Here is a 16001-nt window from a genome sequence, read left to right on the forward strand (position 1 = left end):
CTTTAATACTGAGCAATATTATATTTGCTCTTAGTCATTCAGTCTGAATGCATACATTAAATGTATTTATTTCATCAGTGATAATGAATTTCTTTCAAATACATAATTTTTTAATGAAGATTTTTGTAAGCTAGCTTATGGCTTTTATGTTAATATGTTTAATACAATTGCATTAACTGATATTTACACAGAAACGTTTGTTTATTATTTATACATACATACTATTTCCCATAGAACCACAGGATTCAGGAAATATCTGTAGCTCATTTATCGTACCAAGTCTCCTAGACCAGGGGTAGGCACCTTCCGCACTCCAGATGTGGACTCCGTCTCCCCTGATGCTTTGAGCATTATGGGACATGTAGTGAACAATATCTCGAGTGCTGAAGGTTGCGTACCACAGTCATAGACCATGGAGTCTACCTACTATAATAAATGCATAATGCATTTTTTAAAACATACTATACATTCTGGCAAAAGGAAGTTTTGATTTCACCTTCTTCTCTCTACCCAGCACAAAGTAATACCTATTTTTATTCCTTTAAACTGTTAATATTTTGAGCAGAGATCCTGCCTGCATTGGTATGTCATGCCTATATTGATCTTCCGTGACTATATGTTTTGTTTACCCATTGTACAGCGCTGCACTATATTAATGTATGAGAGGTAGGGAGAGGAAAGAGTTAAACGCAGAGCAGATTAGCATATAATGATTCAGCATTAACAAGAATGGAACGAATAAGGTAGCTTTTGTAAATGTAAAATTGTCTCCAACTATACATCAGGAAAAATCTAAGATTTATACAAATCAATACAACTTAAAATAAGTTTAACTGTTAAAGAACAATCTGCTGCTGTGTGTTTTTGCAGCTAATTTTAATGCCCCAAAACTAATCACGTAATGGACAATTAAGACACTAACTCAATTCCATTTCCTGGATCCTAGTTATAATATATGTTAAAACAAAATTAAAACGACAGAAAATGAGCAATGTGTGTGTGTTAAAACAAACACAAAAATCTTTACTTAAACTGCAGTGGATGTATTTATAATCCATGTAAATAAAATGTATTGTTCTCTGTTTTTGTAATGCATTAAACTTTTTACTATTTTTGTACTTACCTAGTCATTTTAAATATTAATAACATTCTCAAGTGTACATGTTTACATTAAAAAAGAATCCATGTAACAAAATTTACATTTGATGTTTGGGCTAGTTTCAGGATGTTTTCACCAATGGAATCTGCCTCTCACCAGATAAAGGATAATCTAGTAATCTCTAAATCCTATTTGGACTTGACAGCTGTCTATGGAAGAGACAGTCACATAATCTTTCTATACAAGGTAAAGAATTCTTTCTGTTGTGTTCCTGCCGATAGATCCCTTGTGATATAATTTGCAAAAAAGTTCCTATTCTTTATCCAGGAGAAAAACGATTGTGTTGGAAGACCTACAAAACAAAGAGATCATGGAACTTCATTTGACTAGTCCCGATTTCATTTTCATCATACAACAAAACAGTAAGGACAAGATATTTATTTGCTGAATCATTTTAAATTGTGTCATTACGGAATGGGTTGTTCACCTTCTCATAGTGGGATTATTCAAAGTATTGCAAAAAATGCTGCGAAACCTCTAAAGAAAAACAAAGCCATTCTAGCTCCTGGACAAAGCGATAATGGAATTACAATTCCTCTGGGTAAAAAAAGCTCTTTGGGCTCCAGTGAAGAGCTCTGTTCTGGAACTATCGAACAGGGTAATGTTCCACCTGAAAAATTCAAGAAAACCTCCCTCCTTGGGACAAGTGCTACCAATGTCAATAATGCTAAAAAACTGTCTGTGGCAGAAAACCATGTGGCAGAGGAAATCAAAGGTATGGTTGATGAATCTATGGTCAGTATTACTTGCCAAAAAGGTCCCCTTGATAGAAGACTTGTAAGGAAGCAGAGCTCAACAGGATCGGAACTTGAATTAGGTTCTGAGGTGCCACAGGAAAATCCAAGAAGAAGCAGAAGATCAAAGAGCCAACGGTCAAACAAACAGGGAAGGCGTACAAAAACAAGAGAGAAACAACTTGTTTTTAGTGAAACTGAAAAGAAAGTGGACTTTCCAGAACTGCTTGTTAAGGCCCACCAGGATGCTTATGCTTATATGAATCCAAACCTTTCAAAATATGAGACTGTAATATCTTTGGCAAATCAAGCTACTCAGACTCAGATCATTTTGCAGCAGATGGTCAGCTTCATGGCCCTGAGGTTCGATGAAATCAACCAGTGTCTGGAAGAAATTGCTGAAGATGGAGAAATATTTTTAAAAAATGCTGGGAATAACCTTACTTGGCCTCTTGGAAAAGGGAACCTCGGAGAACAACCAGATTTATTACAGCAGTTGCTACAGTATACCGTTAACAGGATGCAAACATTGAATAGTACAGTGTCTTCTCTGACCTCAAATGCCTTGCAGGAAGCTTGTACTTATTTGCAATCAGCTGCCACCAATTTTGAAGGAAAATTCAAAGTGAAACAAATCTCTGATGAACGCTTAATGAGGACAATCAAATTACTCGAAGACTCAGCATCTGGACCCATTCACACCCTTCCAAATGACTCAACTCTTTATTCTGAAGATAGTGGAATTGGAGGAGATAGTGAATCCATAAAGGAATGCAAGTCCCCTGATAAAATGGAAAGACGGACAAGTCTTGATTTGTCAGGACAAGTATATTCAAAGGGAATTGAGCAAGAAATAGTCAATATTAATGTGACTGGTAGCTCTTCTGCAGAAATATGCGCGAAAGAAATGGTTGGTCCTCGTTTTAACAACACAAGGGTCCCTAAACAAACCAGTCTGGCTACTAGTCTGTCAATGAACTCCCTTGACTCTAGTACAACACTAGAACAAGACAGCAACAATGATGAGGATTCTGAAGATTCTACTAGCAGTGATGATAGTTGCAATGATGTGGAAAATTATAACAATTTATCAAGCCAGATCACATTGCCTCAAAGGCCTATGACATCTCCAGCAGGTGCAGGTGTCTACAAATCTTCACCAAAATGGTTAGAAAGCCCTGAAAATGAAGAAATGAATTTGAAAATGAAAGAGGCCATTAGTGAAAAAATAAAATTTGTCCCAGAGACATCAAGCAGCAACGTGTGGATCAGAGAGGAAGAGGGAACAACAACTTTTGTAAGACCTAGAACTGCAGATGGGAGTAGCAGGAGAACCTCAAGGCATAGAAGATCAAGATCTGCAGAGTCACTTAGAAGTCAAAGTGAAGACCCAACACTACTGGAACTTCAAAGGACACAAAAAGAGCTCAACAAAAAGCTGGAAAAATTGATGACAAGTGGAAATAAAAACAAAGAAACCTCACAGAAGGTCAATATCAAGTCTTTTGTACATGTCAATGATATTATGTCAGTCAATAATATTTACACCAACAAACTAAAGTCATGCCTTGATAAAAGTTTTAACATTTTGCCTAGTCAGGAAAAACTTACCTTAACAAGATGTGATAAAGTTGCAGAAAAGGAATCAAATCTCAGCCTAAAAACAACACTAAACGAGACTCTGTTACAGTGTGACATAACGGAATTGCAAAAAATTGCTTCAGTGGAAATAAAACAGGATAATACTAATGCGTCTCCCCGACAGTCAGTTCGGAAATTAATTGAAACATTTACTCCAGTAGATGAACCTCTAAAAATCTCAAATCTAAAACTTTTAGGGCCACTAAGATGTGTGCGCAAAGTTGGCGTTCCAGTCCTTCCTCCCACAATTCCTGCATATCGGGGATTAGAACCATTAAGCCACAAGGGTTCTATTTTATCAACAGACAATGGAGGCTCTATATTTACAGGTTCACCAGTGAATACATGTAAATTTAGCACACATTTTCCTTGTCCATTAACTCAAGATATTATCAAAACAGATACAAATGAGATTGACATTGAAGAAGACTTTGAAAACTTTCCTCCTCCACCTCTTGAAATACTTATGGATGATTCTTTTAACAGATTCCAACCCAAAGAGCATGAGAAAGGAAATCCAAAAAATATTGAAAGTATTTCCAATACCAACTCATCTTTCATTGTGAAGAAGATGGGAGCATCACATAAAATAAAATCTTCAGTTAACTTGAAAGACTTGTTACCAAACAAAAATGCCACTGATGTATATAGCACTCTTGGTAAGACTTTCCGTAACCTGGAAGAAAATGTCACGCCTAGAACTCTAGTATCTGAACATCAACTAATCCCTAGACAACAAGAAAGAGGCTTAGAAGTACAGAGAAATCATGAAATTGAACAGGCTGCACATTTGTATAAGCAGTCACACAAAATAATTCCTTTGCAGAATCCAGGTGAAGTTGAGACAGTAAGCAATGATGGTGAGATTCAAGAGCCATGCATTGATGAACCATCCATACTTAAACAAAAACAATGGTCCAATACATCATACAGAAGAAATGACAAGTCACCAACAGCATTAAAGAGGATACCTCCAACAAGAACAGCATTTCCGTCTCCTTCAATTGAAAAAAAAATGACAAACCCACCAACTAACAAGTCTACAACTAAAACTCATTACAATATACAACAAAGTCCTCCTCTAGTGCAGAAGAATGCTATCTCAGGAAGTACGACAAAAATGCCAAGTCCTCCTACTCAAAGGAAGCTTCAAAGTCCTCCATCACAAAGAAAGCTGCAGAGCCCTCCTCAAATACGCAAGCCAGCAAGTCCACCACGTGCACATAGACTACCAAGCCCACCAAGTCAACAAACACCACCTAGTCCACCAAATCAACGCAAACTAACAAGTTTATCAAGTCAACAAACACCACCTAGTCCACCAAATCAACACAAACTAACAAGTTTACCAAGTCAACAAACACCACCTAGTCCACCAAATCAACGCAAAGTAATAAGTCCACCAAGTCAACAACAACAAGCCAGTCCACCAAATCAGTGTAGAGTAACAAGTCCACCACATCAACAACAACCACCTAGCCCACCAAATCAACGTAAACTAGTAAGTCCAACTATGCAAGCACCACCAAATCAACGAAGACTACCAAGTCCACCTAGCCAACACAGATTACAAAGTCCACCCAATGGACACAGACTACCAAGCCCACCAATACAGAATAAACCACCAAGTCCACCTACTCAGCGTAGGCTACCAAGTCCCCCAAACTTCTTCCAGGAGCCTAGATCCCCCTCCAACTGCTCATCATCTCCACCAGTTTCTCCTAGTGTGACACACAAAGGATTAAGGCGCAGTTCTGATGAAATATTGCCTTCCTCAAAGGTGTTTGGAAATGCCCAATCAATATTTTGCCCATCTTCATCTTCATTATTTGAAACCAAGAAACCTACACCACCAAACAACTCTGGTATAGAAGTTGGCGCCACCCAAACGTCTGTAATGAGGCATAATTTATCTGGATATCAATATGGGGATCAGCACAGAAGGATGGCAATGAGTGCAGCCAATCCTCAACCTTTTATTCGTAGGTGCTATTCTGACAGGAGGCCAAGAGTTCAACTTCGGCTTCCAGGATCAATTTCATCTTCATCATCTTGTGACTCTGCTCTTCAACACATTGGGTAAGCAATTTATATTTCTCTTTCTTTTAATGATTGTTTTTTGATGAAAGCTTAAAATAGAGTGAGTATTAGTAAGAACAGTTTACTAATCAAATGTAGAGTATAAAAGTACTCCTCAAGCTTGGATACTTTCAGTAACTTTGAAAAGAACTTAGTCTGTACTTGCAACTACTTTAAAGGGTCACTCCAAGCACCATAACTACTGCAACCCACTGTGGTGGTTATGATGTGAGGAATACCTTGCTCCCAAAATAAATAGTGGTGCGCTTGGGATACTTAACACAATAGTTCTCAAAAAAATCAAACCTGAAAATATTCATACAAATACATTATAGTGTGATTAAAAAGTGTATATCTGGGGGTCCAACTAACATTTACCAGAACCTTGTCAACCCTGACTCTGTGTGTAAATGGCTCCACTTGAGAGGGAGCTATTCCACACTATAAAGGATCAACTGCCACACACTCTCTTGAGCTTTGATTTTTAATGGGGAGAAACCAGAAGCAAAGAAGCTATCAAAAAAAAAAAAAAAATGTTCTTAAAATTAAACATAAACCCAGCTTACTGTAAGTCCTGGTGGGTTTCCTATTTTGTTTTACCAAAATGCTGACCGTGATCTTTCTTCTGGGTTCCGGATGCCTGTGATTCTTAGCTCCACCTCCCCTGACACATTTCGACGGTCTCCCAAGCTTCTTCCGAAAGAATTGTTCCATTTACCAGTAATGGGGCAAACCATTTTGCAATGTTTTGCCCTTTTACATGGGTCCCCGCCGGTGTCAAGTGTCCTCTCTTACTAGTGTGTGCATTTGGCTTCTTCAGAACTGCAAAGACTGGATGCCAATCCTGTTGCCACCCATAGGCTGAGAGCAGAAAAGAGAAATATGCACAGAACTAACATTAGGCAGCCCAAAACTCTTGACGCTCCTGGCTATGCCCCCAGTGGCACAGCTAGAGGAGGACTTACAATTACAGTAGCATAAAAATGTAATTCATAGCAAACCACTGCACATACAGACTCCAGGCACCATGACCACATCAAATCACTGAAGTGGTCATGGTGCTTGGAGTAACCCTTCAACTCCTTAAGGACACATGATATGTGAGACATGTCATGATTCCCTTTTATTCCAGAAGTTTGGTCCTTAAGGGGTTAAAGTGTACATACTGAGATATTTGTTACTGTGTGCTGGGGGCTAGTTTCACCCACAGTACACGTGACATTGGCAGCCTAGAACTCTGTGCTGAGCTGCCAATGCCATTTCTGTGCATATCTTGCTTCTTTCATCAGCGCACAGACATAGAAATCTTCTCTCTTGCAGGCAGAGCACCTGAGCAAAGGGAAGATTGCTTCTCACTCCCACTCTGTGCTCCCTCCTGCCTCCCTCCTTTGCTCTCAGTATTTGATTTTTTTAAACACATCCACTCTCTTTACTCTTTCCCATCCCCTTGCTCCCCTTGACGGCCAAGAATGCGCGCGTGCCCGAGCTGGTGAAACGGACCAATCACAGGCTTCTCTATGAGAAACCTGTGATTGGACCGGGCAACACCCCAGTGACGTTGGAGGAGGCACAGAAGGTCAGCACCGGGTGCTTCGCCCATCGCTGGATTCCAGGTAAGTAAAAGGCTTTTATTTGCAGGTTGTACTGCAAATGGGAGTGGAGACCTTCTCCATAGTGCCCAATAGGGAATTTTACACCAGAAATATTCCTCCCTCCAAAAGGGTTGGAGTAACACTTTAAAGTAACCATTTGATTGTTTGAAATGGTTCCAGAAAACTGGATACTTTCCAAATACATGAACCACAGCAGAAATCTACACGTGAATGAGTTGTTATGTGAGACGTTTCACAGTGCTTTTTACATAAATATTCGCACAGTATGACCTTATAGGCAGAGCAGGGATTTTTATTTATGACAGCTGTTAGCTATACTACAACTCCCAGAATTCAGCTACTGCAACTCCCAGAATTCAGCTACTGCAACTCCCAGCATTCAGCTACTGCAACTCCCAGAATTCAGCTACTGCAACTCCCATAATTTAGCTACTGCAACTCCCATAATTCAGCTACTGCAACTCCCAGCATTCAGCTACTGCAACTCCCATAATTCAGCTACTGCAACTCCCAGCATTCAGCTACTGCAAGTCCCAGAATTCAGCTACTGCATCTCCCAGAATTCAGCTACTGCAACTCCCAGAATTCAGCTACTGCAACTCCCAGAATTCAGCTACTGCAACACCCAGAATTCAGCTACTGCAACTCCCAGAATTCAGCTACTGCAACACCCTGAATTCAGCTACTGCAACTCCCAGAATTCAGCTACCGCAACTCCCAGAATTCAGCTACCGCAACTCCCAGAGTTCAGCTACCGCAACTCCCAGAATTCAGCTACTGCAACTCCCAGAATTCAGCTACTGCAACTCCCAGAATTCAGCTACCGCAACTCCCATAATTCAGCTACTGCAACTCCCAGAATTCAGCTACTGCAAGTCCCAGAATTCAGCTACTGCAACTCCCAGAATTCAGCTACCGCAACTCCCATAATTCAGCTACTGCAACTCCCAGAATTCAGCTACTGCAACTCCCAGAATTCAGCTACTGCAACTCCCAGAATTCAGCTACTATAACTCCCAGAATTCAGCTACTGCAACTCCCAGCATTCAGCTACTGCAACTCCCAGAATTCAGCTACTGTAACTCCCAGAATTCAGCTACTGCAACTCCCAGAATTCAGCTACTGCAACTCCCAGAATTCAGCTACTGCAACTCCCAGAATTCAGCTACTGCAACACCCAGAATTCAGCTACTGCAACTCCCATAATTCAGCTACTGCAACTCCCATAATTCAGCTACTGCAAGTCCCAGAATTCAGCTACTGCAAGTCCCAGAATTCAGCTACTGCAACTCCCAGAATTCAGCTACTGCAACACCCAGAATTCAGCTACCGCAACTCCCAGAATTCAGCTACCGCAACTCCCAGAATTCAGCTACGGCAACTCCCATAATTCAGCTACTGCAAGTCCCAGAATTCAGCTACTGCAACTCCCAGAATTCAGCTACTGCAACTCCCAGAATTCAGCTACTGCAACTCCCTGAATTCAGCTACTGCAACTCCCAGAATTCAGCTACTGCAACTCCCAGAATTCAGCTACTGCAACTCCCTGAATTCAGCTACTGCAACTCCCAGAATTCAGCTACTGCAACTCCCAGAATTCAGCTACTGCAACACCAAGAATTCAGCTACTGCAACTCCCATAATTCAGCTACTGCAAGTCCCAGAATTCAGCTACTGCAAGTCCCAGAATTCAGCTACTGCAACTCCCAGAATTCAGCTACTGCAACTCCCAGAATTCAGCTACTGCAACACCCAGAATTCAGCTACTGCAACTCCCAGAATTCAGCTACTGCAACACCCAGAATTCCGCTACTGCAACACCCAGAATTCAGCTACTGCAACTCCCACCCAGAATTCAGCTACTGCAACTCCCAGAATTCAGCTACTGCAACTCCCTGAATTCAGCTACTGCAACTCCCAGAATTCAGCTACTGCAACTCCCAGAATTCAGCTACTGCAACTCCCAGAATTCAGCTACTGCAACTCCCAGAATTCAGCTACTGCAACTCCCAGAATTTAGCTACTGCAAGTCCCAGAATTCAGCTACTGCAACTCCCAGAATTCAGCTACTGCAACTCCCAGAATTCAGCTACTGCAACACCCAGAATTCAGCTACCGCAACTCCCAGAATTCAGCTACCGCAACTCCCAGAATTCAGCTACGGCAACTCCCATAATTCAGCTACTGCAAGTCCCAGAATTCAGCTACTGCAACTCCCAGAATTCAGCTACTGCAACTCCCAGAATTCAGCTACTGCAACTCCCTGAATTCAGCTACTGCAACTCCCAGAATTCAGCTACTGCAACTCCCAGAATTCAGCTACTGCAACACCAAGAATTCAGCTACTGCAACTCCCATAATTCAGCTACTGCAAGTCCCAGAATTCAGCTACTGCAAGTCCCAGAATTCAGCTACTGCAACTCCCAGAATTCAGCTACTGCAACACCCAGAATTCAGCTACGGCAACTCCCATAATTCAGCTACGGCAACTCCCATAATTCAGCTACTGCAAGTCCCAGAATTCAGCTACTGCAACTCCCAGAATTCAGCTACTGCAACTCCCTGAATTCAGCTACTGCAACTCCCAGAATTAAGCTACTGCAACTCCCAGAATTCAGCTACTGCAACTCCCAGAATTCAGCTACTGCAACTCCCAGAATTTAGCTACTGCAAGTCCCAGAATTCAGCTACTGCAAGTCCCAGAATTCAGCTACTGCAACTCCCAGAATTCAGCTACTGCAACACCCAGAATTCAGCTACTGCAACTCCCAGAATTCAGCTACTGCAACTCCCAGAATTCAGCTACTGCAACACCCAGAATTCCGCTACTGCAACACCCAGAATTCAGCTACTGCAACACCCAGAATTCAGCTACTGCAACTCCCAGAATTCAGCTACTGCAACTCCCTGAATTCAGCTACTGCAACTCCCAGAATTCTGCTACTGCAACTCCCAGAATTCAGCTACTGCAACTCCCAGAATTCAGCTACTGCAACTCCCAGAATTCAGCTACTGCAACTCCCAGAATTTAGCTACTGCAAGTCCCAGAATTCAGCTACTGCAACTCCCAGAATTCAGCTACTGCAACACCCAGAATTCAGCTACTGCAACTCCCAGAATTCAGCTACTGCAACTCCCAGAATTCAGCTACTGCAACACCCAGAATTCCGCTACTGCAACACCCAGAATTCAGCTACTGCAACTCCCACCCAGAATTCAGCTACTGCAACTCCCAGAATTCAGCTACGGCAACTCCCATAATTCAGCTACGGCAACTCCCATAATTCAGCTACTGCAAGTCCCAGAATTCAGCTACTGCAACTCCCAGAATTCAGCTACTGCAACTCCCTGAATTCAGCTACTGCAACTCCCAGAATTCAGCTACTGCAACTCCCAGAATTCAGCTACTGCAACTCCCAGAATTCAGCTACTGCAACTCCCAGAATTTAGCTACTGCAAGTCCCAGAATTCAGCTACTGCAAGTCCCAGAATTCAGCTACTGCAACTCCCTGAATTCAGCTACTGCAACTCCCAGAATTCAGCTACTGCAACTCCCAGAATTCAGCTACTGCAACTCCCAGAATTTAGCTACTGCAAGTCCCAGAATTCAGCTACTGCAACTCCCAGAATTCAGCTACTGCAACTCCCAGAATTCAGCTACTGCAACTCCCAGAATTCAGCTACTGCAACTCCCAGAATTCAGCTACTGCAACACCCAGAATTCCGCTACTGCAACACCCAGAATTCAGCTACTGCAACTCCCACCCAGAATTCAGCTACTGCAACTCCCAGAATTCAGCTACGGCAACTCCCATAATTCAGCTACGGCAACTCCCATAATTCAGCTACTGCAAGTCCCAGAATTCAGCTACTGCAACTCCCAGAATTCAGCTACTGCAACTCCCTGAATTCAGCTACTGCAACTCCCAGAATTCAGCTACTGCAACTCCCAGAATTCAGCTACTGCAACTCCCAGAATTTAGCTACTGCAAGTCCCAGAATTAAGCTACTGCAAGTCCCAGAATTCAGCTACTGCAACTCCCTGAATTCAGCTACTGCAACACCCAGAATTCAGCTACTGCAACTCCCAGAATTCAGCTACTACAACTCCCAGAATTCAGCTACTGCAACTCCCAGAATTCATCTACTGCAACTCCCAGAATTCAGCTACTGCAAGTCCCAGAATTCAGCTACTGCAACACCCAGAATTCAGCTACTGCAACTCCCAGAATTCAGCTACCGCAACTCCCAGAATTCAGCTACTACAACTCCCAGAATTCAGCTACTGCAACTCCCAGCATTCAGCTACTGCATCTCCCAGAATTCAGCTACTGCAACTCCCTGAATTCAGCTACTGCAACTCCCTGAATTCAGCTACTACAACTCCCAGAATTCAGCTACTACAACTCCCAGCATTCAGCTACTGCATCTCCCAGAATTCAGCTACTGCAACTCCCAGAATTCAGCTACTGCAACTCCCAGAATTCAGCTACTGCAACTCCCAGCATTCAGCTACTACATCTCCCAGAATTCAGCTACTGCAACTCCCAGAATTCAGCTACTGCAACTCCCTGAATTCAGCTACTACAACTCCCAGAATTCAGCTACTGCAACTCCCAGCATTCAGCCACCGCAACACCCAGAATTCAGCTACTACAACTTCCAGAATTCAGCTACGGCAACTCCCAGAATTTCTTTTCCGTGCTATCTGTTAACATGAACAGAACAAAAGAGACCTAAAAAGAGCTGTGAATCATGTGACCAGCAAGGAGGAAGGATATTGGAGTGAAAGAGAGAGAGAGCAGAGGAAGCAGTGTTAAGAGATAGAGTCCTGCAAAATAGTTATAAACATATTTATTTATTTCACAAACTACCCACAATTGTGAATGTGTTTAATGCATCTAATTATTTGAGCCAAGAACCATAAAATGCATAAACATTCAATTGGTGTCTGCAGTGTCCTTTTAGCACAAATGACGAAATAACAATTGCCAATGGATTTTGGGTGTGTTGGAGAGTTGCCTGTGATAGATTAGTGAGTGACTGTAGACAAGGGATTTAGGAGAGAACAGAGTAAAATGACATAGCACAGTAGGCAGTATGGTTATAGGGTTATAGTTAGTGGGTACATTGAGCTAGGGGTAAGGATATCCCGAGTCCATCGTCAGGTTTAATAGGCTATCCATGACGAGTGTTACAGTATGCAGAATTTCCAATGCCCACGTTAGGATAGGAAATTGATTACACGAGTTAGGGGAACTACGTCTGTACCCAGTATTCTGCAGGTTCCAATCACTGCACGCATGATACCGGAGAAACTGACGGAAGCCAAGCACAGAGAGATGGACACAGGTTTCTTCAGGAAGGAAGAGATTCTTTATTGGATCACCGATCGGGACTCAGAGGGACTAGCGTCACCAAAATACAGCAAAATCTGAGCCCCGGACAATAGTGCAGGCTCCTTATATAGGCATATAACTCCTCCCATATTAAGCTCCACCCGCACATTCTCTTAACCAATCAACACAAATAAGAATTAACTTCCTGTTTGACCGCATGGCTTGTCCAGCACAATGGAGGAGGGGGAATACTATATCCTGTATTCTTGCACATGCTCCGTACACTACTGATCGTATCTTGCCTCGTGCAACCAACTGATCGATACGTCAGCATATGCACGTACACATGCCACGTGGTAATCTCGGCCTACTAAATTTATTTTTACCGAGATTCCACCACATTCCCCCCTTTGATGCCTCTTGATATTTTACAATTACTTGAGGCATCACTTAACCTTAGTTTTGCTTACACCGCAAGTTACCTTGAACCAGACCAGACTTATCTTATGATGTGAATCTTTTAACACTCATCTTCCTGCATTGGTTCTCCCTGATCTAGAGCCCTATATTTATATATCGCCATTATCTGTGCAGCAGCCTTCCTCTCTGCTATACTTCCTATCAGGCTTTGCACAGACCTAACTACTAAGGGTATAAGACACGGTAGGAGTAGACACAACAGTAAAATCAGTAGGACTCCACCTACCACTGCCTTAAGCCCTCCAAACCACTCATACCAGCTACCAAACCAACTACTTGGATTGTACCCTTTCCATACCTGAGTAGGCACATGCGCTAGTTTAACCATATGGCTAGTAAGCTCAGCTATTGCTTGCCCTTCGTCATCTATTTGAAGACAGCAATTGCTTAGGTTAAACTTCCCACATACACCTCCCTCTACTGCCAAAAGGTAATCCAAGGCTAATCTATTTTGGTATACTGCTGTCCTCATCCTGGTATTATGTTTCACTAGGAGATTGAGCGCTTGTGATGTTTCATTAGTGATAATCTCAACCACCGCCTGTAATCTTATAATACGGTTGAGCATATAAATAGGGGTTCTATAACCAAAGGTACCATCCTCAGCCCACGTGGCTGGCCCATAATAATCTATGATACGCTGGGGAGGCCATTCATTATCTTCCCAGGTGCCTATCTCTAAGGGTCCCCTTTTCTTCCTATGATTCACATCATACACTTTAACACCTAAAGTCTCACCTGTTTCAATCGATAACAAGAAGAAGGATGGTTTGAGCATACCCAACACACATGCCCCTTCCCAGTCCTGTGGCAACTCCGAATAGGCTTTCTTACCACAGATCCAGTACAAATTTGCTGGGGCTCTCCAGGTAGATGTGATGGATAAATCGAACCACACATCCTTTAAATTGGCGTATCTAGCAAACGGGTTAGATGGTTCTGAGACATTTGAAGCCGACCACCAAGTTGTATTCTTTGTATCATCATCATAAGCTTTTTGCCCTAGACAAGTTAATTCTCCTACAGAAGTGTTATACATTATTCCTTTCCTTGCTATGCAAACATAACCTATGATGGAGGTCTTTAATCTCCACTCAGATTTACCTCTAACACTCAAATGATAATCGGCTTGTGCAGATATTAGTTGGTCAACTGCCTCAGAACCGGACATTACCTCCTTTGCTTCCCAAGGCCATTGGTCTCCCATGTTAGTACCTCCACACACATAGCAGTTGGTAACATTAAGACTACCGGCAATACTTTCAGCTAGGTCAATGAACAGGTTCTTAGCGTTATGGGGGATCTTATTATCTATACTCATCTCTTCATAAAAGGAATGGTATACTTGATGAGTTTGGGAGGATACCGTATCAGTCTCTATTCCTATAAACAATAATGTCCCAGGATCTAAACCCGTCCCGTATATCTGAAACCCAAATAAATTGCCATACTTATCTAGGAACTTGTCGGGGTTATTAATAAGTATATGGACTGGGTTGCATTCCATAGACTTACAATAAGGGCTAGTCGGCAACTTAGTCACTATCATGTCTTTATCTACTGTCTGTCCCCAAGTCGCCCACCCCACACAAGACCAATATGGACAAAAGTTATAGTCTTTATTTGGGCATCTAGGACTCACATATTTATTTTTGCTACTGGGACAAATGTATTTATCGTTAGACCCATACGTCCTCTCCCATCTAAGATCCCCACATACATTCCACGGCTTTCTACCACTCGATATCGCTTTGCACGCATCAAATAGCAGAACACCCGAAGAATGTACGGATTCTAACACCGTCTTATTAATTAGGGTCCCCTGAGGATCTCCATTCCTGAGAGTCAACCAAATTGTACGAGGTTGATACTCCGGACTGAAGCACTTAGGTTCTCCTACTCCTAAATGGCACACACTATAGTCTATATTTAAGTATCTACATCTCGATACATCTCCTTTACACTCGTATTGTGAATGCCAAATTAGGGTTTGGGAAATATGGTTACCTGTTCTCGTAGTCTTAATGCATACCTCACAGCTAGGAGTGTCGGTACCTCTACCTTCCTGAATATAAAAACACATATAAATAAACACAATCAAAAGCACATCTTTCGCCGTCATCCTCAGTCTTCGTCCGTGCGATGGAACCTCAGCTTCCAGGATGTGAGGGCTGCAGGGAATGGAGTTCTGCTCGTCTTCACAGGTGTCCCTTCGAGACTTTCCTGGCTTATACACTATGTGATGGTAAGCGGACAGGCTTTATTATGGCCTTCTCACTCACACCTGTAACAATAAAATTTGTAATCCACAATAATTCCTCGTTACTCCGACTGAGTAGTGCGTTTCAACCGGATCTTGCAGGGATTCTCTGGATCTGCTGTAACTTGCCAAGAATCGACTGCTGCTGGTTTAACCCTGGAGTGATGTATCCACGGAGTCACTTCTGCTACTTTTATCGCTGTAGGGGTAGACAAAAGAACAACATAAGGACCTCTCCACTTGGGCCCTAACGGTACATTATTCCACTCTTTAATCCACACTTGGTCTCCTGGATGATAACTATGAACAGGGGGATAAATATTCACAGGTAATCTATCTTGTACCCATTTCTGTACCTCCTCCATAGTCTTACCCAACTCTACAACCTGCTGCCGGGTAATTCCTTCTCCCAACTGACTCAAGTCCCCCCTTAAGTTACCAAGTACGGGAGGTGGTCGCCCATACATAATTTCAAAAGGGGAGAGGCCCATCCTTCTGGTAGGGGTACTGCGGATTCGCAATAGAGCTATAGGTAAGAGAACGTTCCACTTAAGTTGGGTTTCCTGACACATTTTAGCCAACTGGTTCTTAATAGTTCTATTCATTCTCTCTACCTTACCAGAACTCTGGGGTCTATATGCAGTATGAAGCCTCCACTTTATACCAAGCATATGAGTCAGTTGTTGTAGGCACTGG

At 42.4% G+C, this 16001-nt stretch overlaps 1 protein-coding gene across 4 annotated transcripts in view; it reads left to right on the plus strand.

The window, feature by feature from the left end:
- The window catches only part of PCARE (photoreceptor cilium actin regulator), a 43673-nt gene that overhangs the window by 9481 nt on the left and 18191 nt on the right, over nt 1–16001 (plus strand). For all 4 annotated transcript variants that reach the window (XM_063444087.1, XM_063444086.1, XM_063444085.1 and 1 more), the window contains 2 exons: nt 1219–1345; nt 1427–5613. In XM_063444087.1, coding sequence (XP_063300157.1) covers nt 1574–5613 — 4040 coding nt within the window. In that variant the 5' untranslated portion in view covers nt 1219–1345; nt 1427–1573. The remainder of the gene's footprint in view (nt 1–1218; nt 1346–1426; nt 5614–16001) is intronic.

The sequence above is a fragment of the Pelobates fuscus genome, chromosome 2 (genome assembly GCF_036172605.1).
Source record: "Pelobates fuscus isolate aPelFus1 chromosome 2, aPelFus1.pri, whole genome shotgun sequence".
In the NCBI taxonomy this organism is placed as follows: Eukaryota; Metazoa; Chordata; class Amphibia; order Anura; family Pelobatidae; genus Pelobates; species Pelobates fuscus.